The sequence below is a fragment of the Anguilla rostrata genome, chromosome 6 (genome assembly GCF_018555375.3).
Source record: "Anguilla rostrata isolate EN2019 chromosome 6, ASM1855537v3, whole genome shotgun sequence".
NCBI lineage: Eukaryota > Metazoa > Chordata > Actinopteri > Anguilliformes > Anguillidae > Anguilla > Anguilla rostrata.
Genome location: NC_057938.1, coordinates 10,673,107 through 10,698,599, shown reverse-complemented (window position 1 = coordinate 10,698,599; position 25,493 = coordinate 10,673,107). Strand labels below are relative to the sequence as shown.

The window sequence follows — 25,493 nt, the reverse complement described above, 5'->3', positions numbered from 1 at the left end:
ACTCTTAAGATGATGTGTAGAGCTGGAAGATTTTTGAATGATTCATAAACATGTAGAAAGGTCATGGCCAAACACAGCCATAATTTACCAACTGCCGGTCCAATCCTTACAAAACCTTTGCTTATTTGTCTGTCAGTCTATTTTGTCCGTGTTATATTTTTTCTCTGTCTATTTTTGCAATGTGAGCTTGGAACCCTATAATTGCTCCTTGCAGCTATATTTACCATTTACTTTTGCATGGCAGAGGCAAAGCAGTTCACTAGATATTGCAATGTGTTACCGAGTGATATACAGTTCATTACATGGTTCCTTTCCAAAATATTCATTAAAACCGGTGATAAAAATAGTCTGTTGACCACAGTGTACCCCTGCGTGTGTCAAGTGACCTCACTCCACTCTAATTTGTAGAGGCCGTGGCACATACATAAGAGAACCACAACATTGCTTTAGAATAGCGGCAACATTAGCCAGCGCTACAGTGATGTACTACTCTGCCTTTATGTTCCCATTCATGGATCTCTTCCTGGGAGAGTCGTGATGGCGAACGTGCTCCTCGAAAGTGGTTTTATCTGGCCCCAGTGTTTAATCTCAAATATGCCTTTCTATCTCAGTGTCAAAGAGTGGCTGCAGAAAGGACGCTGCATTCCTTTCCCGATGTGGATTAGAGCTGGGCTCTCCTCCTATTTCTCTCTCTCTCCTCCACGCTCTCTCCCACTTGCTTGTTTCCAGAATATGGCTCTGCTCCTCTCTTTCCCACTCCCACTTTTCTCTCTGTTTTTCTGTATGTTTAGCTCTCCCCTTACATTGTCCTTTCTCTTTCTCTGTTTCTCTCTTTCTATCTCTCTCTTTCAGTCTCTCTTTTTACCTGAGGTTACCATGAACAGGACCTTGTTGCTCGCCCTCATTGAAAAGTGCAGGAAAGTTATTCTGGAGGACCTGGAGTCTGGCGGCAGCGACAATCAAGCTCACAGCAATGGCACCATGACCGCCAACTCCACCATGACCGCCAACGTCACCAACAGTACCGCAGGCCCCACCACCTCTGCGTTCCCTACCAGGCCTTACGACAACGCCTACTTCTACATCCTCTTCGTCATGTTCTTTTACGGCTTCCTGGCCATCACGCTGTTTCGGAGCTTCACGTGGTCCAACAAGGGAAAAAAGGGACCGTATGACGAACCCCAGGACGCTAAGTTTGACTCCGAAGAGGAGGGCAGCCCGTGAACAGGAATGCTTTTGCCGGCTGTGGAGCAAAGAGAAAAGCATTACATTCGAGTGGAGGAGTCTCTGGTAGTAATTAAAATGACTTATTTTAAAAATCTAATTTATTCACTGTGCACGTTGTTTTCATTTCTTCCTTTTGTGCATTACAAATTGAACGCTTGCGGGGAGTGTGACAGAATGATGCTGAATTATATTTATCAGTTGCATGGCAACACAAAGGAAAAATGAAACTGATGAAGCGCAGACATCAGCTGTGAGGCGATAGCACCATGTGATTCTGAACGAAGCAAGACCAATGAAGGTCCACGCTGCGAAGCAAATTGTGGAAAAAGGATGAACTGTTCCATATTTACTTTGCGAATACCAGACATGGACAAAACGTCAGTCAGCAGTGTGATGTTTTTTTCAATCATCATTCTTGTGTAAAGTTGGTACATGTTACATGTCATGTGCACATGCTTTATTTCTGTATGACATTGGTTTGCACACTAATCAAATCTAATCAAATTCCAATCAAAACACATTACATGAGATGAGATACTGATATGTTTGAAACAGTAACAGTACACTTAATCACAATGATATGTCATATTTCCAGTGAATGTTATGTGTTTACATAATAAAGGGTACTAGGTGACGTGATCAGGTCAGAAGACACATATGCCTTTTACCAAATATATATTTTTACAGTAAATGTTTTTATTGCATTATTTATTTGAAGTTTAAATATGGTCAAATACACACACTGAATATTAACATGAGAGAGACATGTATAAAGATTCAATTTAGATAATCAAGATTTTGACTACAGGGAGAGAAGATAGAGAGAATTTCTATCCCCTCTTCGTCTGTTTTACTTTTATTTATTATTATTTTAATGTATTTTCAAATAGTTTAGCTATAGCTGCATGAAAAATGTATAACCTTTTTCTTTTATACTCAGTTTAAGTGTTTTTATATCCCCTTTCTCCACAAACACCCTCTCTCTCTTCTGCTACTTGTAACAAGTGGAAAAGAGACACATTAACCCAACCCCAATAGACCCCCTATTTTAAGATTGGGTACTTTTCTTCAGCATATAGACAGTGAATTTGACATTGGATTGAATGAAATAGCCTACCTATTTGCCGCTCAGGAAATCTCATTTGCTTCAACGGCTAGTTCTGTGAGTGACCGTCATTGGACTCACCAGAAAAAAAACAAAAAAACAAAAAACAAAACGAGTTGGTGAGCTTAAAGTACAAGTGTGAAGTTGAGTTTAAGTTTCAGTCTATGGTCAGCACCCCCCAGTGAAATAATGTTTATTAAAATTATATAAATTGGATTTCATGCATTTGAAATTAATAATAATAATAATAATAATAATAATTACAGACTCTTATCGTTGAGGCTGGATGCAATTTTTTACACCAAATTCTAAAACTTTATTGATGTGAACATCCCGGAAGTAGCATAGTATTAACTAGTTTCAGCCCTCTGGTTTCAGCGCGCATATTAATAGAAAGATGGAGCCTTTGGGCAAATTGGACAGACTTTTTGGTGAGTGACTTTAGTAGTGACACATCAGAACTACAGGTCAAACTACTTTACAGACCAAATATTTTATTTAACTTTGCACTGTTATATTTCACTGCGTCTAGTTTAGATCTAGCGTGCTAGCCTACATGGCATTGATAATAATTGTAGTCGTGCCTGTCTAATCAGTGCAGATAGCTACCAAGCTAGCTAGATTTCTACTTGCACGTTGCAGACCCAGCAGAATGTCATGTAGCTTAGATAGCTACATTAGATAGCTACATTATGAATCCTTGTGAACTGTGAAGACATTCATAACAGTAACACATGTTCTGAATGTGCATTGCGTTTTGTAGGCTAAATGGGTAGCCTACTATTTAGCCAATGTTCACGATCACTACACCCACTACTGCCAAACTGGTGCATCATGCTATCACATTATGGTACCAAGCGGTAGCCAACTAGAAGCAGCTAATGCCATTTATTAAACTGCCAACTTTGCACCGATTGAATTAAGGTTTTTTTTTTTTTAATTTTTTATTTATTTAATTTTTACATTACATTACATTCAGTTAGCTTTCAGACGATCTTATCCAGGAAGAAGTAGAGCAATGCAAGGGACACACTAAGTGAGTATATGTGCAACATCATTGAAGTACTGAATATAAGTTCACTTATGTTATATTTGAAGTCATGGAGTCATATAGAGTAGCTTGCTAAATGAATTAGACATCGAATTAAGGTTAAATATACTATATTTCATATGTAACAATGACAACAAACTCAGTGTAAAATCAGGTCTGAGAGAATACATATGGTCCCTATTGGGCTGTTAGAGATGATTTAACACTGAGAATTTAACTGTGTGTGTCAGGCAAACAGACACAGCATGATCACGGCAAGTAGGCAGGTTGGAATGTGGCTGCTAGGAGTGGTGTCGCTGCGTACATCGGTAAGAACATTACTAGCACGGAGTTACCTGGAGGTGTGGAAGTGGAAATGGCGCCCCCTGGTAGGCAGTGCCTCGAAAGACGGGCAGACATGCTAGTAGCAGGCAGACATACATGCTGCAAATTTTGGGCAGAGCCAGGTGGGCAGTTAGGCATGTTACTGGGAAGTAGACAGGAAATTATGATGCCAGCTGGTAAATGGGCTGGCTGGCTCAAAACAGCCAGATGGTGGGGATAATGGTAAGATTTTGTTTTCAGCTCAAGCTGATGTCGAAACTGAGACTAGTAACGTCATGGAAAGTCTTGCTGAATGGTTCAGATGAGACCCAGGCTTAACTTCAGAGACATTTTGGCAAATTTTTTGCTTACTTGCACTGTTCCACCCTACTGGCTTTCTCAGAATGTTGTCTGAAGTTGGAAGTTGGGTGGTTATTACTAACATACTAATTACAAATGACTTGCTCATTATGGACTGCTCAGATAAGAATGGCTGTGAAATTTAAGAGTGGTTCCTTGGTAAACAAAATCTAACGATGAAAAATGCCTACATGATTGGTTGACCACAGCCATTTAAAAACTCTATTTGAATATCTATCAGGTTGATTTCGACTTGCTGGCAAGTAGCGCTGGCAGGCATGGTTCTGGAAGGTGTGAGTGCAGTAATGATGCCACCTGGTTTGAGTTAGAGACAGACAGGGCATCCACAGCCACAGCGCAGTTAGGTTGGCAGGCATGTCCTGAGTTGGCAGCTATGGTGCAGGCACGCAGACAGACAGACAGACACACAATGCGTGAAGAAAAAGTGATAGGGATGCAGAGGGTATTACACAGGCAAGAACTGAGGGAGACAGGCACGGCTAAAAGGGACGCACGCCTTCAGATGGTAGGCAGATGTGATGCCGGCAGGAAGCCATAGCAGAAGCGAGTAGGCAGGCACAATGCTTACAAGGAGGCGGGCGGACAAGCCAACAGACCGGCGTGGCGTTGACAGGCAGGTACTTAGTTGGCAGGCTGGTGCGCACAACGCTAACAGGCCAGCAAGCAGGCATGCAGGTACAGCATCTGCAGGTGTGATTGGTGAAGGCACGCAGGTAGAGCTCTAGTAAAGAGGTGTATTCTTTACCAACATACAGTGCATTAGGAAAAGTGTTAAAACAACTATATATAAAAGCATGCCAGTCACTATCCCCATTGTTATAATTGAGTTGCTAATAATACAGGATATAGGCCTATAGCATTCAGGAATGAGTATAAATTGTGATATTTTCATTAGAAATAGATTCAAAATAAAATTGGAATTATACACAATATGGGTGATTATAGTCTGTACAGTCCTGGGCAAATGCTCAAACAGTACATTTCAAGAGCAAAAACCATCCCAGCACTATATGGAAGTAAGCTATATATGTATTTAATATATGAAGACCACATATATAAGTGTAATTACTAAATGCTTAGGACGCTACTAAATGCCCAGCTGCTTTTGGTGCTATGTTAAATTCAGTGTTTAAAAAGGCCTAACAATAGTGAAAGAGCTTTTCTGTGAATTGCTGTTTTGGGGAACCACTTTCTAAACACTGCTCTTGATTTAACGTGCATTTGACTGATTCAAACCCCTCTGTGAACCCATATGATCCCAGTTTACAGGCCACAGGAAGACGTTGAAAGGAAAAAACGGCAATTTTGTTCAGCCCAAGGAATTTATACTGATTTGGTCAGGCAGGAATGTGGACAAATCACTAATGAGAGTTGAAGTATTTGATTTCCTAAAACGTATCATTTTCAACTGCGCTGAGGAAAAAAACCGGGGAAAAAATAAACCCTAAACACTGTAATTTGAGGTAGCAGGCAATGAAGCGGGTTTTCCAGTTTCCCCTTTAACGCCTCGTATCGAGTTCGCGTAGCTGCTTCGTACCTCGTTTCATGGACGCTTTGAGGGGAGCCTGAGCGAGCGTCGTCACCGGAGACGGCGACGCGAACGAGCGCTGGAAGCAGGTCCTCCCCGAGACTCGGCCGGAGCCAGCGCTGTGATCACACACCTGGAGCCGCTCCAAACGCGCTGTCAGATCCCACCGGCTGCAGAGGCACGGCTCCAGTTGGTGCGCGTGCAGTCCTCCTTCATGCAGGCCTTCTTTCCAGTCCAAAAACCGGAGTATCGGTTTATGCAAGTCATTTCTGTTGCTGCTGTGCCTTAAGCTTGCCTTCTGCACCCCAATCTGTAGAGCCTTTATTCGTAGTCAGTTTTTGGTAATGCTGTCTTATACGTTTAATTTATTTTCATTAATATTTTACTTGATTTTTGTTTCTTTAATGTTTTTATACATTTAGCAGAATATTTGGCAAAATACTTCAAGAATTTAACAAATATTTAATATATTTTGTAATTTTTCAGTTTTGTAAAATTGTACATTGTAATGAAATAGTTCAGTGACAGTTATCAGTCAGAGACTTTGACAGGCTTACTTCAGTCAATAATTTGACTGAACATGTTTACATATCAGATTGGACTGAATAGGAGACCGTCACATGACTCAGACTTTCTAATGACATGCAAGACTTGTCTCATTATACTGATAGTAGCTGGTATTTTCTGACTTAAGAGTACATTGCAGACTTGAGCAGAAGTAAAAGAGGGTGAAAATGGTGCCTGTTGTTCATTTGGGCGAACCCTCATAATACTGTGATGTTTAACTGCCATCTGCTGGTAAAAAATCTGAACATAAGTTTCCTAGTTGTCATACTAAGATGGAATTTAAATTTAGGTTATATTTCCTCTAAGGTAATATCCTGTAAACCTGTCCTACAATACACTCTAAAGGTGGTTATTAACATTATTAGTTAAAATAGTTCAGAACAAAATGTGAGGAATGTTAAATACTGCATGCGCATGTGCTTGAAGGGAATGCATTAACTTAAAGAGATGCTCATGAGTGGGCAGTGTGTTTACAATTTGATGATTCTGAAAGCAGTCAAATGACTTCTGAGTAGTTCTCAACAATACTGTAAAAATACAGATTAGTTCGAAACCAAGTCAAGGTGACACATTATAGTTTATTTGTGAACATTCAAAATAAATGTGCTATTTTTTAGATAAATATTTCAGGACATATAGCCTACCAGAAACAAACATACATATAATCTATATATTACTTTGCACAACAAAACAAAACAAAACAAAACAGAATGTCCAGTGTAGTTATCAATTTCCTTGATAAAATACATTTGATCATGTGCCTGATATAAACATTGAACATGTCTGAAATGAACTAAGAAATAAAACTGTGCCTTATTTTTGAGAAGATGCAGATTTGTTCATTGGAATAATGTGATAGGGACTAACGGATTGTCAAAAATCTGTATGCTCTGTTTGTACACTGGCATATCAACAGATATCAACATATCAACAGTGGCTTCACAAGATCTGAGTAGAAATTAATAGAATGCTCTTCAGGAGCCTGTTTTTAAAATATATTTTTTAAAAGCATTTCAGAACCCCAGTCTGTGTAGACTTATGACCTAGATGCACTCTACTTTGAGGATGATTTCCATGTTTGCTCCAGGACTATGCAATTGCTACTTCCCCAGAACCAGACAGTGAAGCAAATCTTCAAGACTTGCTATGATGGCCAGCTGGTATTGTTGTTCAGGAAGAAAAATGGTAACCACAGTCAGCAATTTGAATCCTGGGTGTAGCACTGTTTTTCTGTCCTTGGGCTGGTACATGAAGTGAAAGTCACTAGGGATATAAGCATCTGCTAAATGACTGTGTGTGTGTGCTTCCCTGGCTAAGGATTTCCGACAAACTAATCAGAAGGTGTTTATGTTGTATCTTGTTCCCCGCATTCCTGCACAACAGGCACGGAACGTCTATCTGATTGTCCGCGTGTCCGACGTCACCCTCCAGCTGTCTCCAAAGTCTTTGACATTCTTGGCTTGGCTGCCATCTGACTTCATGAGGTCATTTCTCTTCCTGCCATCAAAGTTTCCACACAGCCCCCCGACCCTCTTCTTATAGGAGGTGGGAAGGATGATTTCTAAGGAAAAGCAGAACTTGGGTAAATCCCTCATAATTTATGGTGAAAAATAACTGCACTTTTCTGAGGGGTGTCTTGAAAAGTGGGGGTATTATGCTTTCCTTTGTTTTTTCCCCTCAGAATATCAGAAATAAACATATTTTTGTTGCATGAAACAGTCTATTGGTGTCCATTAAGAAATAGAAATTTCGGGATTGAATTTTGCCGATTTGCAGCTTGAAATTCCTGCTATCTTTGAGTATATAAAAGTGTGTGGTGAGAGGGTGCCCAATTTACCTGCTTTGCTATCGCCATTAAATTCCACAGAGAGGCCGAAGTCAGTCTTCAGGTAAATACGGGAGGAACGCTCCAGAATCTTCAGTCCTAGGAATGGGGAAATAGGGGCGCGAACTCTCTCGCCATCCAGCTGAAAGAGGGAGAGGGAGGAGGTAAAGCAGAAGAAAGAAGAAAATTATATTTCAGTTTTTATGATTTCAAATTTATATTAAGGTATCCGTTGTAATTTACACGCTTTCAGCAGTGTTGTGAATGTGCTAGACACAGAAAGAACACAATACTGTGTACCAACAGAGATAAAGGTTTCAACAGTGTTGTTTATAGAACATATATATCACAACAATGTATATAACACAACGATGCTTGGAATACCTTTCTTTAGTTATTTTACCAATGTTCTTGCATGAGCACTGATTGGTTGAACAACCATTGGATGAAGTTAAAAATGTGACTATTTTTTGTACTGAGCCTGTTTTTTTGCTAATAATAATAATACACCAAATCGAGCACTTTGTTTGATGCTTTATCTAAAAATCCAGAAAGCCATGATTTTTGTGGACAGAGGGGCAGTGAAATAGCTTTCAAAAGTGATTGGAACTTACCACAACCACTCTATTTTCCTTGAACTCTATGGTGTGGTTGTAAACTCTAATCTTCAGCCGTCTTAGTCGACCAGTGTAGTCATCCTCATCGCTGTCCTCATCGCTGTCATCTCTGGCCATGCGACTGTCATTATCACTATCATCATCATCGTCGTCATCATCATCAACTTTCTTATTAATGCCTTCAACATAGACTTCTGGAAGATTCTGTGGCATGTTTGTTGTTCGGACAAGGATATATGAGCTCTTTCCTTCAAATTCATGCTTCATATTATCAAATGTATGATACTCTGGGTCATCATCAATCGAGCATTCACTGAAAACTGCAAGCAGAGGCAACACAGAACAAAATCAAATGACTTGTTTCAATGCCACCACCAGGGGGAGCACAGAGTTTGTGTTTTACAAATTCTGTAGACTCAGGGCCTGGTTAATTAACAGCGTAAATCTAATCAGGCCCTTTTGCCTCTCAGTCAGGTACAATGGCAGTTGTCAAAGATTTGCTATTCATCACTCACATTTCTTATTATTGCAGATCTCAGCTGCAGAACAGCTGGGGTTCAGCGTAATACAATGTGCTCGTTTAGCAGCTTGTGAATTCAACCGGGTATTAATAAAACTAGCTGTCTTGCCATGATCAGCCAAAAACCAGATGTTAGTGCCTAATACACATTTTTAAGCATGTGATTCCCATATTGTTAAAGTTATCTACCCCTACCCATAATGAACAGTGTTCTCTATACTGGTACCAGTACGCATTCTAGGTGCTATGAAATACTTAATCCATTTACAATGGTATGAATGCAATGGAAGAGACTGTTTGAATCAGCCTGTGGGAGAGACTGATGATAGATAATCAGAAGATTGATAGATACAGCTCCTTGATGATCCTTTAATTTCAAAATAGTGTTTAAAAATGGTATAGACTGAATAGCTTATTTTTAGTTCTCACACAGCTTGCTTCCAGCTATATCTATAGGCAGAGTTGTTAGATTGAGTTAGATGCCTCCAAGGCCTTGGTGTTGTGATCAACTGAAATGGAGTGAGGGGACCATCTGTTTAATAGCAAATCGTGATGATAACTGTTTGAAACAGTCTTGTGGCTAGCTTTTGTGCTGCTGGTGTTTGATTATCTGCATTTACGTTGAAAAGCAAGATGGTTTTTAGCCATTTGGAAAACCTACAGTCCTTTTCCTTTGCTTCCAGATTTTGTAATTGCCGTTAAATGCCAGGGGTCGTGACTCATATTTGGAGGAAATGTTAGTTGGTTCATTGGTGTTGTACTGGTAGTTGCAGACATTCTAGTTCTTTCATTAGTTGCCTACCATCTGTGGTACTTTCTGACTTGGATGGCATTCATCCGTAGCCATTCGTCCATTTTGATGAAATTCCATCCTACATATGGTCGTTACTTCACCTCTGACTCTGATTGGACTGACTGGCCATGTTACCTTCAATGGTAAATGTTATTAAACCTGTATTGCGGCTTGAAGCAAACAGTTTAAGCTATGGTAGAGACCCAGTTTGTATCAATTCATTCAGATTAAATCAGTTACATATTTAAGTGATGTTGAAGATTAGGCATTTACAGAAAATTAATTATGCTCACTGGACATATCCTATTTACCTCTAGGGCTGTGTGCACCCCATTTTTGGAACCAGTGTTACAGACAATCAAGGTATAAGGTATGATAGGTTGATAAGAAGTGGCGCCATCTGGTGCTCACCTGAAATCTTGCACTTGAACTCCCCTTCATCACCGAGGTGACAGACCTCATGGGCACCACATTCATAGTCCTTGCAGTTTATTTCCCCTTTTCCGTGTTCTCTCTTACACGTGCACCTTTTTGTGCAGTGGCTGCCCGTCCAATATTCACCAAACTGTTGAAACAAAAAAGGAAAAGCCATGATGCATCATCACATGGGTTGTCTGAAGTTCAGAGGGCATTTTTGGACTTGGGCACAACTGACATTTCCTGTGCATATGGCCATCCACACCTTCATGGCACCTCCGTGCTTTAGAATGAATTTCAGAAAGTCTGCTTTCTGCATTTAGTCATTCAGCGAAATGAGCTCTGGAATTGCAGTAATGCATAGTGTTCTGGGGGCCAAACGTGCGACAGGGTGAGATGCAAGCAGGAGAGTGCTGCATGTGGAACAAGACGCACATTCTGAAATTAGTGAGCAAAATCCCAGCTATGTAAATGGAACCAGGGTACACCAGTTTTTGGCCACTGCACTGAATTTAACAAAGTGCTTTTTGTTTTTGGTGTAATTGCTTCGAGCAAATCAGGAGACTGTACAAGGTCCTGTAAAACCGGAAACTGTAAGAAAAATCAATTCCCGATTCCAAATCCCGGCTGAGTGGCTGGCTTCTTACTTTATGGAGTTGGCCGTCGTCATCCCGACAGCCGCAGGTCTGGACGGGGACGCACTTGCCCCATTTGAGCACAAAGCCGTCATCGCACGCGCAGCCTGGTTGGCACGGGCGGTTGATGATGCAGCGGGCGGCGTGGAGGTCATCGCAGGTCGGCTCGCACCTGGGCTTGCAGTCTGTGTGATGACTGTTCGCAGGACAGGCGGGAACTGAAGAGGACATGACAGTTTAGCACAGTGAAGTACGGAACGATATAACATGGTGTACACAACAATACACAACAGTGTCAGAGATGCAGATACCTTACAGTATAGGGGATCCATATACATACATGTAGTATAGTAAAGTAGAGCAAGGTCTAGTATAAAACTTTACATATATCATGCAGTGCAGCATATTGAAAAATATTCAAAAATTTAACCCTAGCCATTATTACAACCATGGCATCTATAGGATATGTCGGATGTCACAAGGTACAAATTGAAGTCAGTATTAAGTTCTGTCAGACTTGAAACATTACCTGGTGATGTTGTCTCTACTGGTGGCTGAGGAGTTGTAGTAGTCTGCACTGGTGGCTGAGTTGCAGTAGTCTGTACTGGTGGCTGAATTGTAGTGGTCTGTGCTGGGGCCTGAGTTGTAGTGGTCTGTGCTGGTGGCAGAATTGTAGTGATCTGTACTGGTGCCTGAGTTGTAGTGGTCTGTACTGGTGGCAAAGTTTGAGTGGTCTGTACTGATGGCTGAGTTGTAGTGGTCTGTACTGGTGCCTGAGTTGTAGTGGTCTGTACTGGTGCCTGTGTTGTAGTAGTCTGTACTGGTGGCTGAGTTGTAGTGGTCTGAGCAATTGGCTGAGTTGTAGGGGTCTGTACTGGTGCCTGAGTTGTAGTGGTCTGTACTGGTGCCTGTGTTGTAGTAGTCTGTACTGGTGGCTGAGTTGTAGTGGTCTGAGCAATTGGCTGAGTTGTAGAGGTCTGTACTGGTGGTTGAGTCATAGTGGTCTGTACTGTTGGCTGAGTTGTAGTGGTCTGTGCGATTGGCTGAGTTGTAGTGGTCTGTACTGGTGCCTGAGTTGTAGTGGTCTGTACTGGTGCCTGAGTTGTAGTAGTCTGTACTGGTGCCTGAGGTGTAGTGGTCTGTACTGGTGCCTGAGTTGTAGTGCTCTGTACTGGTGCCTGAGGTGTAGTGCTCTGTACTGGTGCCTGAGGTGTAGTGCTCTGTACTGGTGCCTGAGTTGTAGTAGTCTGTACTGGTGCCTGAGGTATTGTATGTGCCTGACTGTGTGTCCTGAGGTGTAGTGCTCTGTATGTGCCTGTGTATGCCTGTACTGGTGCCTGAGGTGTAGTGGTCTGCATTGGTGGCTGAGGAGTATTGGCCATAATTAAATCTGTGTAGAAAAAAAAATGAAGGCACCTTAAAAACAAGCACCATTGTAATTTTGAAGTATAACTCGCCCAGTCGCTTCAGGTGAAGTACGGGATGGAAAAACTGCCAAATGTGACCAGGTATTTAAATATGCCTGGCTCTAACTACCCCTTAGATTGCTGTTTCTAGTTTACAATGCACATTAAATATCCTGCTGTAAATCACCGTAGGCTAAAAAGCTGGGCTCAGATTGTGGAACAGAGCTCCCATAAAACAGCCGCAGGAAACTGTTTCAGAAAACTCCCGTGAACTGCAGTTATTGAACTGCAGCGTGATTTACTGCATTTCACTTCCTTTTTTAGCTGTAAAAAAGTCTTGGTCGGGTGAACTAAGAGGTGTTCCCCTACCCGCGCACGTTCCCCGGTTAAGAGTGACATCATCCAGCGCCACATCTGAGAGAGTGGTAGTCCCTCTCCGGCCTTCAAAAAAGATCTAGAAACAAACAAACGTCTGATCATAATTTTCATTTTGAAATATTTCTACGTTGTCTTCGACTCCATCTGCATAAATTATGGTCAGGCTTTGCACATTGTAAGGAATGTACCAAAATGTACTCGTAAAACACTGACAGAACATTAGGAATTGGCAATATATTTGAAATGAATGACATACAGCACATTTACATGTAACATAGATTAACGATAATCCTTGATTGCTCTTTGTCACGGTGTAGTATCTTTTTTTTCTGAGATGGGTTGTGCTTTTAGAATGGCTGTGAGCAGGAACGGCGTGAGGGGGAGGACTCACGCGGAAGGCTCCGGAAGCGCTTATGTCCACCTGCGCCTGGTGCCAGGCGTCCCCGCGGTCGTTCCGGCGGGACCAGAGCCGCTGTGTGACGCCGCCCTCCAGCAGGTACACGGTCAGGCCCATGGTGTCGGCCGTCCCGTACATGTGGTACCAGAACTGCAGGCACTGCGGCCTCGGGTCGGAGCACTGGGCGCTGAGAAGGCGGGCCGTGTCCCCGTTGGACACGCCGTCGGCCTCGATGTACAGGTAGTGCCCGGCTACAGAACGAGAGCCCGCGCAATTACTGCATGGTCTTTACTTCGTACTTTTCGTAATATCCCCCATATATACAATTCTATAAACATTACATTACATTTATTTGGCAGACACTTTTATCCAACGCGACGTGCAATAAGTAAATAGCTTAATAAAACTTTTTCTTAAAATAAGATAAACCAGAAAGAATAAAGATTAGAAATGTGGCTTCTGATCAGCACAGATGTCTCTCTCTCACCTCCAGTTGTGTGGTCGAAGGACGGTCCGGTCATTGAAGTCGGTGTGGGGCCGCTTTGTCTCGTCCAATCAAAACTGTCCGTTAGCAGCTGGTTCCACGTACAGAGGTCACTATCAAAGTTGCAATCAAGCCTGCAGACTGTAATGGTGGGATATTTAGATTAGATATATGATCCGATTTGACAAACACAGCCCATTACAAATGCTTCATGAAATGGAAAAATCACAGAATTGCATACAAAGGAGCTATATGCTCATGGAAATCCACTATGATATAAACTACTCTACTGCACCCCTGCAGACAGGAATCATGCCCTTGTAAATACATTTCAGGTTCCAACCACTCATCATAGGTTAGATGTAGGTTTAGGTAAACAGACTGGGGATCAGTTGTTAGGCAAACATTGCTAAGACGTTTGTCCGTGGTACCTGGGTGTGGCATGCCTGCTCCGCCATCCTCTGAAGGTGATGCTGGACTCGTGCTGGAGGCGACTGTGCTGATCAGTCCCACAGCTGGTATATCTGGTTAAAAAAAACAGCCCACAGATGTTTTTGGAACTTTAAGAACTTGTTACTGTTGCTACAATTGCACGTGCTATTTCAATCATTCCTATTGTTTAATTTGATGTGTCGTCGTCTTACCTGCACCTTGATTTACAGCTGCTCTTTGGAGACATTTAATGCTAAAATCAGCCCTGGTTAATCGCGTGAACTTCAGTAAATTCAACCGAATACATAATCAGCCACACTTGTAATATCTCCACCCGACGTTTGTGCAATCCTCCCTTAAATGCATATGCATTAAGGAGAGAAGCACACCTTGAGTTTTTTTTTCTTTTTCTGAGCACCTGAAGTGAATTATGGCTGTGAGCACACCTCTGTGATGCTACAGCACTGGCCCCTCATCGTAGCGCCCGCAGACCCACCTGAGCACACTCCATAATGGATGGACAGATCATCAAAGGCCACATCCGATTGTGGGCTTGAGCCCCGTATTCCCTCAATGATGAGCTGAGGAGAAAAACAACAACAAAAAGAAAAACTTTGTGATACAACTGCATTATCTTGGATAAAGCCTTCTAGATTCTATACAAACTCAAAAATTAATTACTATTGTGTCAAGTGAGAATTAAACACTACACAGATTATAGCAAACTGTGTGAACATGAACCTTTTTGCTTGTGCAGAAAAAACTTTTGCCATTAAATTGGATGTTGGAACTTTTAATTGCTTTCTTTCGAGCTCAACTGTGTGCTTGTGACTCTTCCTTTGTTATGTGTCCTTAAAGAAAAAAATTCACCCCACCTCAAGACTTTTAAAAACTTTTAACTTAAATGTATGATTGAATAACCCTTTGGATGAGCATTGTGGATTCACATGAATGAAGATAAGGTATCCCTCAAAAACAGACTGTACCTGTGAACTAATAACTCCCATGTCAAACATGGTATGCTTCTCTGTAATTTGTTATTATTACACCAGAAAAACGGCAAATATTTTGGTTGAGATTATTCTTAATATTGAAATTGATCTTCCATTCCAAAACATGGTTGTTTTTTTTTGTTGAAATGCAATGAAAAGTAAATCAGAGCTGAGGCCAGAATGATGGATAAGCTATTTGTTCATTTGTGCAAAGATTTTGACTTGAATGTGGTTTGATGACTCACATGGAAGGCTCCAGAAACAGTTATATCCAGCTGTGCATTGTTCCAGGCATTGCCCTGGTCATTGGCCTTTGACCAGATCTTGGTGGCGTTTGTACCCTCCAGCAGGTACATGTTGAAAGCCATGGCGCTCGCCGAGCCGTGCATGTGGTACCAGAACTGGAGGCAATGAGGCCCGGACAGCTGGCACCGAGGGCTGAGCATGCGGGCGGAGTCACCGTGGAACACGCTGTCGCCCTCAATATACATGTAAGAGCCACCTGGACAACAGCAGTTTGCAAACGCACGGTTCAAAATGTATATTCTGGTGTTATTTAATGAGCATGGCAATAATTAACTAGCTAACTTGTTCCAGTTATACAACTGGTTGGCCATTAAGTTCCAGCCTACTGAATCAAGGCTTCGTACCTACTCAGTTGCATAATCTAAGTTCATGGTAATAAATTAATCAAGGATGTTATGCTCAATGGGACAGGAGATTAAAATGGTCTGTTGGAAAAATAATTGACACTGAGGGCTGTCAAGTGGTGTGTCCTGTTAATGCACTGTTAAACAATGTATACCACAGTAAATTCTAATCCTAACTATCCCAGTGTTTCCTGTGGTGCCTGATTAAATATAGCATACCTTTTTCATAACATTTCATAAATATAACTCATGTGCTTAGCTGGTCAACTGCTCAATGACACACACACAGTGGTAGGTGGTTATGCACATTTTGGGGGTCACAAAGCCAAGTAATATGATGACTGCTGTGTGCTCATAGCTATGTACAAATAAATCATCTAGTAGGCAAATGTGGACAGCAGCTGATATGGGGGAACCTGAACCGCCCACGCAGCTGAAACCCTGCATGGAAGATGAAAGCCCACTCACTTCCTGTGGTGTGATCGTGGGGCGGCCCAGTTTGCTCTGTGGGGGTGGGTCCTTGCCTTCTCAGCCAATCAAAACTGTCCGTTATGGTCTGCTTCCATCCACATTCGCTGCTGTCAAAGTCGCAGTCCAATGGACAAACTAAGGAGAAGGAAACCAAGAGGGGGGCTCAGACATGACCATGCATGTTTGGGGTAGCAAAGAAAGCATCACTCTGTAGGAACCAACTTAAAACACAAACCCAGGAGCTTACCTCCACGAGAGGGAGTTGTAGTTGAAATGTCTGTTGGAGTGGGTTTGAAATTGGCTAGAAAAAATACACATACAGTATATTAAGTGAAATCAAGAAAGAACAGATTACTAAAGTGGTTTTTTAAAAATAAATTAAATGTAAACATCTATATTTTATTTATATGCTGACGTTAGTTAAAAAATTAACTTAATTTCACCACAATGGGGTCAGTAGTGACAGGGAATTGTGACTTGGACAAGAGACCACATAGGGAGGGGAGAGTCAGTCACTGCAAGATTACAGAGTAAAGATTGATTGGGATGGTAGAGCTCTTCCATTGACATCCCTGTAGGCTAGTTCAGGCTTTTAGCTCATAATGGAAAAGGTTAAGATTTGGACAGGGGAAGCCTGATCCGAGATGCTTTATGAATACGGGACGGGTTCTCTCTCTCTCTCTTTTGGGACTGTGACCTACCACAGATGGTGCTCTCCCTCCAGTCACCGAGGTCTACCCCGGCCAGCTCGCAGGCTGCGACGTAGGACTCGAGGGAGGTGCAGAGCTGGCGGGCGTTCGCCTGCGTGGCACAGTGGTCGTACATGCAGCTGTTCACGTACAGCTGCACGGGCACAAACTCGTGACAGGCCTTGAATATGTCTCCAAAGAGCACGCTGCACTCCTGGTAACCCTCATTCTCCAACTGGGGGTCACATGGAGCTGGTGCTGGGATGCTGTCTGCGCACCTGAAACAGAGCACAGTAAGAATTATTATTATTAGTTTTTAAATGATTATTTTTGTGTCAGTACTGTCATAGATCATATTAGGGTTTGTGGTAGAGTTGAGTCTATTGCTGTCACCACCATTTTAGTCACCTCACTAAAATATCACAGATCTTAATTTCAGAAACATCTAAAAAGAACACAGTAAAGCACATAAACATAGCTAGCATAACAGAAGCAATACAACATCATTATTACATTGCCTAAGTATGGTTGATTGTTTCTGGGGAAAAAAGTGTGTGGTTATCAGTTTCTAACACACACCTTCCAGCCAATCAGAACCGCGTATTCCCCCAGACCATGGTATAACCTCTAACAAATCCTATAACACAGCACTTACTGCCACTCGTCATCCTTGACTCTCCAGCTGTTTCCAAACTCGTCCGCGGTGCTAACGGTCACACCATCCGGCGTAAGGAAGTCATCGAACTGGCTGTCGGAGTAGGTGCCGCAGAGTCCGCACATCTGCCCCCAGTACCTCTCGTCGATCCGCACAAACAGCCTCTGGTCACCGTCAAACAGGAGTTGCAGGCCAAAGTCTGTGTCCACCTGGATGTACGGTCCCATCAGGAACACCTTGACTCCTCTCATTGGTTCCGCAGGGAGCTGCGTCACAGCTCCGTTCACCTGTTCAATTTAAGCGGGTGGTTGGGAATCATTAAGATGTGTGACATGTGCGGCAATTTATGCACAAGCTGTGAATTGTAAATGAGCATCTATACCAGCAGAAATCCACCACCACTTACATAAACCTCCTTGTCTTTCCTCAGGGCCAGGTGAAGCCCCTGCACTTCCAGAGCAATGGAATTCAGGGCCGACCAGGTCAGGTTTCCGCGGTTCTCGTTCCTGCCGGTCACTGTGAACTGGACGGGGCTGTGGCCGCACGTCTTGGCCAGCGTGTAGTTGCAAGCTCTCTGGAAGTTGTAGAGCTTGCCATCGTAGGTAAGATAGTGGGGGTCGCCGAATACATGGCAGGTGCCGACTCTGGTGGTGAAGCAGCCGACCACGCCGTCTCGGACCCTGCAGACCTCGTCCTGGCCACAGGACACCGGGGAGCACTGGACCCTGCCCTGCCCCATGCACTGACACTGCGCTTCACAATCGCCCTGCATCACTGCCACTCCTTTCTGTGGATCGCACCAAAAACATCTCGTTAGTGTCACCAAAACATCACTGATGCTTCAAACACATCAGAAAGCATCACAATAACAAAATCAAGCTAGAAAACAACATCACCCACAGGTCACAATTTTGTAATTTAGAATTGTAATTTAGAAATCACCAAAACCTGCAGTAACATATAGCACTCCTTCAGTATTACTGATGCAGTTACGTAATTCTGTGCTCGCAGTACGCGTATGATACGTACGGAGGAGATAAAGAAACGCTGATACCTCTACATGCTGTCCGTCGATCCAGCAGCCGCAGTCTTCCGCTGGGACGCACCTGCCGCCGCTGAGCAGGAAGCCGGGGTCGCAGTCGCACCTCTCCTCGCAGACCCCGCAGCTCACGGCGGTGTCCTGGTCCGAACACGTGGCGGGGCAGCCGCTGGCGCACTCGTTGTAATGGCTGTTTGCCTGGCACACTAGGGCTGAAAGAGAGAGGAGACCAGCTGGCATTACCGTCTGCCACTAACAGATACAGCAGGGACAGATCAGGGAACTGGAGCAGTTAGGAAAGAGTGGAGCCTTTGTCAAACACTTAGCAGGCAGAAGCTATCGATGCCTTGCCGATCTGAGCCAATAAAAACTCTTAGCTGAGGAGGAAACGACTGAAAAAGTGAGCAACGTACGGCAGACCGTGGAGTTCCTCCAGGGTGGCAGCGCGATGCCAGCGGCCTGGCACGCCTCGGCGAACGTCTGGAGCACTTCACACAGGGCCTGAGGGTCACCGCCGGCGGCGCACATCTCAAAGACGCAGCTCCTGAAGAAGGCCTCGGCGGCGATGATGGAGGAGCAGCCGGCGAAGGGGCTCTCTTTGGACACGATGACGCCGCAGTTGGACTCGCTCTCGTACTTGGCCTCCTCCGCGAGGGGGCAGCGGTGCGGGTGGACGATGGCCTCGCAGGCTTCGCCCCCGCTCTGCCAGCTCCGCGCCAGCTCAGTGGCGTTCGCTGCGTTTGAGCCGTCCGGCTTGGCGTAGTCGTCCTCTGACAGGAGGTTGAAGTTCCCGCACAGACCGCACACTTGGTCCGCATAGAGGGCCGGGACCTTCACCTGCACGCCACTGACAGCGTCGTACAACACCGTCAGCTGGAAGTCCGTCTCCAGGATGACAGTTACCCCAGCACTGCTGATCTTGACTGCACCGTTGTTCAGACTCAGTGGAAGGGTTCTCCAAAGTCCATTTATCTTGGGGTAGAAGGAAGACAAAAACCAGCATGTTTGTTATCTACCTGCATCATATACATTTTAGGTTCATAGGTTTTTCTAATAGGAAACTTAGGAAACAGAGAAAATTAGGAAGCAGGCCTGTAATATGTTGCAAGGTCAGAAGCTTGGGTACTATAGTCCAGTTTTGATTGAGTCTATAGGCTGGAGTTCTGTAGAAGTTTCAAAGAGGCAGAGAAGCCCAAAGCAGGCACCAGTTTGAGAAGAAGTGGGTGTCCTGGTTTGGGGGTGACACACTATGCTACACTCAAGGCCATCTGACTGGAAGCAGGCATTTGGGCGTGTGGGATTTGCTGTTAAAAAAGCAGCACTCACCATAACTTTACTGGCCTCCCTCTTTAGTAGGGCCACTGTGAGGCCCTGGAGGTCCACGGTGACCTGCTGGATGGAGGGGGAGGAGTCACCCCGCTGCTCATTGCGGACCTCCACCCGGAAGAAGGGAACGGGAGCCGAATCGGTGCACACTTTGGCCAGGACGTAGTTGCAGGGGCTCACAAAGGGGTGGCTGGCCCCATCAAAGGTGGTGACGTGCGGGTCGCCGTGGAGACTGCAGGTGCCAGAGGTGTTGGGGAGACAGGCTGGCGCACCACTGCTTCTCATGCAGGTTTGGTTTTCTGGGCAGGAGGCTGGGGAGCAGGTCAGCTGACCTTCTGGTCCGGCGCACGCGCACTGGGTTGTGCATGCGTCATCAGCCCAGAACTCACCCTGAGTGCACTGTTCACCTGCGAGTTTCCATAAAGAAACAGAGTCAGCCATATGTCAAAAAACGAGTGTGCTAAACCCCATAATGGATGGAGCTATCAGACAATATCATTCAACAACTAATATGAAAATCTACATCTCTGTTCAAAAACACTGGTCGGTTCCAATCATTGAATCACTGACGACTAAATTCAACTTTTTATGGTTCATACTGCCTCGCTCCCTTTTTGGTAATATGTTATGACTTGGACCCAAATCAAAGCCATAGCTAATCATAAGACTCCACAAATTATAACAAGCAACTGTGAAGGTGATACACAGTTTGGTTTTAGAAAAAAAAAAATCCTGGAAATTTATCAGCAGTGCTGCAGGAACTTGAAAAGGTCTGGCTCATTTATCAAAGCTGAAGGACCACAGAAAGCCTTACCACACGGTCCTTTGCGAACTCCCACATTGTCAATGGTTACTTCTCCATCTTCAGGTAGTCCCACGTCTGCCTCAAAAACCACCTGTCAAAGGTTGCCAAACAACCTTAGGTGACTCAGTGACAGATGCTGCATGTAATATTTCCATATTATTTAAAATCCAATGTGCCTGCTTATAAGATCATTAAAGACTCAGCCAGCGATATAGGGCCATACGGAGCTTTATGGTCAATAGCACGTCTGACTAAGATGGATTTGCACAGATAAGAGGGCAGTGTTGGATCCTGTAAAATGGCGACCTCTCCTTTTCTGTGAGGGGGACAGCTTACCTGGATGCCATTAATGTCGGACAGAGGGATGAACACTTGCTGCCAGGATCTATCAGCAGTGGCCTGTGAAGTCCAGATCTCAGTCTCTGCCACATCGTTCTTTATCAGAACTCGGAGATCAGTTCCATTCAAGCCGGACGCACGGTACCAGAACTCCAGGCAACCCACGCCGGAGAGGTTAAGGAGTTCACTCTCTAAGCGGGACAATCCAAAAGGGTTCAAAAGGCCATTCTCACGAAGGAGATAAGATCCCTCTGGATAAAAACACAACCAAACAAATAGAAGGAGGGACAATCAATACACTTCGTACACAAGTCCAGGTACACATGGAATGAAGCAGGTACCTGCTGGAGTCCTGTCGAGCTGGCATCTATGACTCTTAATAGCATGTGCTCTGTTCACTGCACACTTAAACATGTAAAACTCCAAACAACTTTAGCGTTAGCATTAGTATGTAGCATCACTCAGCATGGGGTTCGGTGAGTAGGGACTAGTCAGATGGTTCAGTGAATATATGACGGCACGCCCTGATGTTCCCTGTGGCAACCATTGGTGGGTATTGTCATATTGTATGAGGCTTCCGTAGGAATGTTTGACCCTGATTTCTGGAACAAAGGATTGTAACAGTGTATCCTTTGTATTGAGAAAAAATAAAGAACAAAAAAACACTTAGAGATCAAACTCAATACAATTTTGCACTAGGAGGATATACAGAGATGTGCCTGCAAGCCTTACCTCTCTGTCTGTTATTGCTAGCATTTCATTAATTATATTACAAAGACCCAATTATGAGCTAGGCCTTTGTTTTCATAAAAGACCACAGAAAAACTCATGACAGTTCTGTAATTCACAAGTTTGCCAGTTTTAGAAATGATTAATTGCACTTGGTGTATTTTTTTAACCCAATTCTGTCTAATGGAGAAGCATTACCTGCGGTCACTTAAGTTATTAAATAATTGACTTTTTTCCAAAAAATATTTCATTTGAAATTTGTGAATACATCTATAAGCAATTAGAAGCGGTCGGACAAAAATAAATCAAGTTACTAATGGCTGATGCTCAATTAAGTGGCATGCTTGTCAGTTGTGAAAACACTGAAAAACAGCCACCTGACACTCATTAAATAAAAGCAAGCTCTCTGTCGCTGCTATCTGTTTCTCCCCAGCCACCCCTGCTCCTGCCCTCTCCACACTGTTGTGGCTCAGTTGCAGTAACACTTTGAAGAAGAGTGATATAGTTCAATATTTTGTCCTCTATTTTATCCACTCTGTGAAATGCCCATGGTCCATTTTTTCAATGAAGTGGGTGCACTCTAGCTAAATGGCCTTCTGGAGTACAACAGGCAATAAAATGTGATTATGCCGTGCTGCAGAGTGGCTGCTCGGTGCTTCTGTGTCAGCAGAATTGCTTCGAGTTCTGCTGTGGACTGTGGACTGATTGTTCCAGCACTGCTCTGAGCGAAGAGGAAAAGAGTTGAGGAAACCTGTTTAACTGAAAGGACACAACGGCTGATGTCACATCCGATAGCAAATAAAGTTATTCCTTAAGGGTTTGCATGCATTCTTTCGTTAGCATAGGGAAATTACCTGCTCCTTGTGGCGTTGCAATCCACCCTAAGTGAGTCCACCCACAAAATGGAGTCTGGCCATTATTGAAGTCACACTTCATAATGTATTCTAAAGAGAAAAAAAAAAAACAGGGAAAAAAATTGTATCAGACCAAAAAGAAAATAATGGGAAAACAGCTGCACACTCAAAATGTCAAACAACCTGCAGTCTCCTGAGGGGTTTGTACACGCATCACAAGGCCTGTTTTTGTCCGAAGTTACTGTAGCAGGAAATTGGTGGTGTTGAAATGGACACTTTAATTAGAGAAGCAAATGGCGCAACGACTGAACTGTAAATCCTATTTTGTGAGTTGCTCTTTATTTTTTAAACTGGTAGACTAAGAACAAAGAAACATTATTTGTATCACTGAGATACATGATTACAAAGAGCACTTTATCACCAATATCAAAATTTAAATAGGTCATATGTGCAGAATACATATTTTACTGGATGCCATCTACATACAGTACAGTTTATGCTGAGGGATCTTGTATAAAATGCATGAGGTTATTGCTTGGTTTTCCACACCTGCATTTGGTTTCCAGTTTGGAAGTGTTACTGATGAATTGGAGTCCTCGAGTCTGTGATACAGAGGAAAAGGAAACAGTTAGAGATTTTGCAAGTGATACATAAAAACAGCTCTGTCGCTGTCCGTGATTATACTGAAATATAGTATGAGCTATTATTACTTTGGCAATTTGTTTCGGTTGTCTCACATGGGTAAAACACATTTGAGATGAAACCATTTCTCACTTGCAGGGAAAGAGAGAATTCAGAACAAAGAGCAGCAACAACAAAACCTCCGCCGCAGCTCTGATGCTGGGGAACGAGCGCAGGATCAATGAGGAGCGGAGGCATGATCGAATGGGCATCCTCCACAACGGATCAATGGCCTGGGGTCTCAGTTCATTTCCCTGCTCACGAGCGCCGGAGATGGCATTGGATATTGACGGTCACAGACAGAGTGAGAGGGATAGGCAATAGAAGGACAGAGAGAGAGAGAGAGGGGGGGGGGGGAGAAGAGACGAGGATGGGGGAGTAAAGAATAGGAGACAGCGAGAGAGGGGGGTAACAGACAGAAAGATAATGGGAGCCGCGGCGAGAGGGCGACAAGAGGTAATCGGAGGCAGGAAAAGAGAATGGGATGGGGTAGAGAAAGAAAGAGGGGGAGACCCACCCTGTGTTGGCCCCTGTCTGGGAGAGACAGAAAGCCACTGCGAGGAGTAGCCTGAGTGGGGAGCTTCCTGCCATGGTGTCACCAGCGGATGCCTCCTCGTACCGCCGCAGATGCGAATCTGTGAGCAGGAGGAGGGCGCTTCACCTTTTCAAGACTCTTGAACACGGGGGGGGGGGGGCGTGGAGGGTGCAGATGACCATAAAACTTAGACGGAAAAGGGGTGTAGCTGCTATTACATCATCATTTGATTTATTACCACTTTATCATTCCTCCAGTTTTATTATGCTTCTCAGACACGGGTACACATACCGAATATTCAGCGTGCTCCAAAGGTACGGTGACCGTAGAGTTAAATGTGTTATTTATGCTGTGCGCTTAAGGATTTGGATTTTGAGATCAATAGATAAATATGAGACAAAGGTGCAGCCGTATATGTTTTATCAGCTCCATAGCAACAAGTTCCCTTTTCATTTTCCGTGCCAGGCAACGCGTTCCCAGGAAGTCATGTAGTTTATGGGAAGTTAGTCACCTGTTTCGAATAGTGATTACCCAAAAAAAAAAAAAAAAAAAAGATTTCAACATTGCTTTTGCTGTGGGGTATGGGGTGTGGGGGATTAATGTTTAAACGCAGGTATGTTTACGGAGGTGTTTCGTTTGACATTTAAGTTTTGGGAACACGTAGTGCAGCCCCAAGCCAGGCGACTACACCAAGGTGAAAGAAAATTGCCGGAACCGGTTCACACCGGAACTTTTCCCGTGATAAATCCTTCCTTTATGTTCAATATGTTTACTGAAGGCCAAACATCACCTCCGCATAATAAAATAGCCAGCAAATCAATCATGTCTTGATTGCTCTGATCTTCATGCAATTATTTCAAAAGCATTATTTTACAGCCTCATTGTCTCTTGCTTGAGAGCACAGCCCAATGGATCCTCCCATGGCCCAGAAAATAACATTTGGTTGAAATGAAGATTAGGTCTAAATTTAATTCCATATAATGAAAGAAAATGGAGGAATAAAAACGTTAAATCTCCACATAGTCACCAGGAATGTGTTAACCAACTCTTCTGTTTAATGGATAATCTGGTTGGAGAAAACTACGGACTGTTACATTATATACTGGTAGATTGTGAGATTTCACTGAGGATAAGAGCAGAGCACTCGTATACCACAAAGGAATGGCTGTTGCACAAAAAAGAATAATGAACCATATCAATGGAAAAGTCTGTGCGTGTGTGTGTCTGTGTCTGCGTGTGTGACTATACGTGTGTGAGTTAATATGTATGTATGTATGTATTATACGCACACATGCACATGCATGCACACACACGGAGACCTGCACGTTCCTAAAAATAAAACTAATTTGAATTTAATTCATTATTTGTTTGCTGGTGGAGCTGGATATGACTTACTGAAGTAAAATCTGATTAAGTGCTTTTCTGGAACATGCAAATCAGCTCCACCTGAAATGTGAACTTTTGGCTGATTTTTCATCAGTAACCTTCTTAGCAACCACACTTCCGTTCTTAAAAACATTCCAATGCAGCTCAGTTATTTGAGTTGTTTTATGAGCCCTTATCGGCTTAATTGGTTTTGTACAACACCGCTGCAACATTACTGCAATGGAATATTACTGGACAACACAGATAATATTATAATTTGTTTCTTACAAATCTTTG

The 25,493-nt window shown here is 43.4% G+C and overlaps 1 protein-coding gene across 1 annotated transcript; it reads right to left on the bottom strand.

Moving 5' to 3' along the window:
• Positions 1 to 6,720: 6,720 nt before the first annotated feature.
• On the bottom strand, positions 6,721 to 23,954 carry LOC135257937 (zonadhesin). Its single transcript, XM_064341156.1, has 25 exons — positions 23,814 to 23,954; positions 23,165 to 23,217; positions 22,616 to 22,705; positions 21,030 to 21,283; positions 20,703 to 20,784; positions 19,889 to 20,295; positions 18,976 to 19,534; positions 18,578 to 18,774; positions 17,930 to 18,310; positions 17,524 to 17,810; positions 16,881 to 17,146; positions 16,427 to 16,480; positions 16,177 to 16,314; positions 15,304 to 15,560; positions 14,563 to 14,647; positions 14,066 to 14,158; positions 13,638 to 13,775; positions 13,145 to 13,401; positions 12,745 to 12,829; positions 11,499 to 12,359; positions 10,982 to 11,187; positions 10,329 to 10,482; positions 8,602 to 8,924; positions 8,000 to 8,129; positions 6,721 to 7,723 (listed from the first exon to the last, which is right to left on the bottom strand). Exons 1-25 carry the CDS (start codon positions 23,885 to 23,887, stop codon positions 7,557 to 7,559), a joined length of 5,598 nt encoding a protein of 1,865 aa, XP_064197226.1. The 5' UTR covers positions 23,888 to 23,954; the 3' UTR covers positions 6,721 to 7,556.
• Positions 23,955 to 25,493: the final 1,539 nt, after the last annotated feature.

Excerpts from the sequence above, each read along its gene's own strand:
- LOC135257937 (XM_064341156.1), bottom strand. The coding sequence starts at position 23,887 with ATGGCAGGAAGCTCCCCACTCAGGCTACTCCTCGCAGTGGCTTTCTGT. Across the intron at positions 18,775-18,975 it reads GAGGAACTCCACGGTCTGCC|CCCTAGTGTGCCAGGCAAAC; the intron begins GTACGTTGCTCA and ends TCTCTCTTTCAG. Across the intron at positions 11,188-11,498 it reads AGTAGAGACAACATCACCAG|TTCCCGCCTGTCCTGCGAAC; the intron begins GTAATGTTTCAA and ends TGTCCTCTTCAG.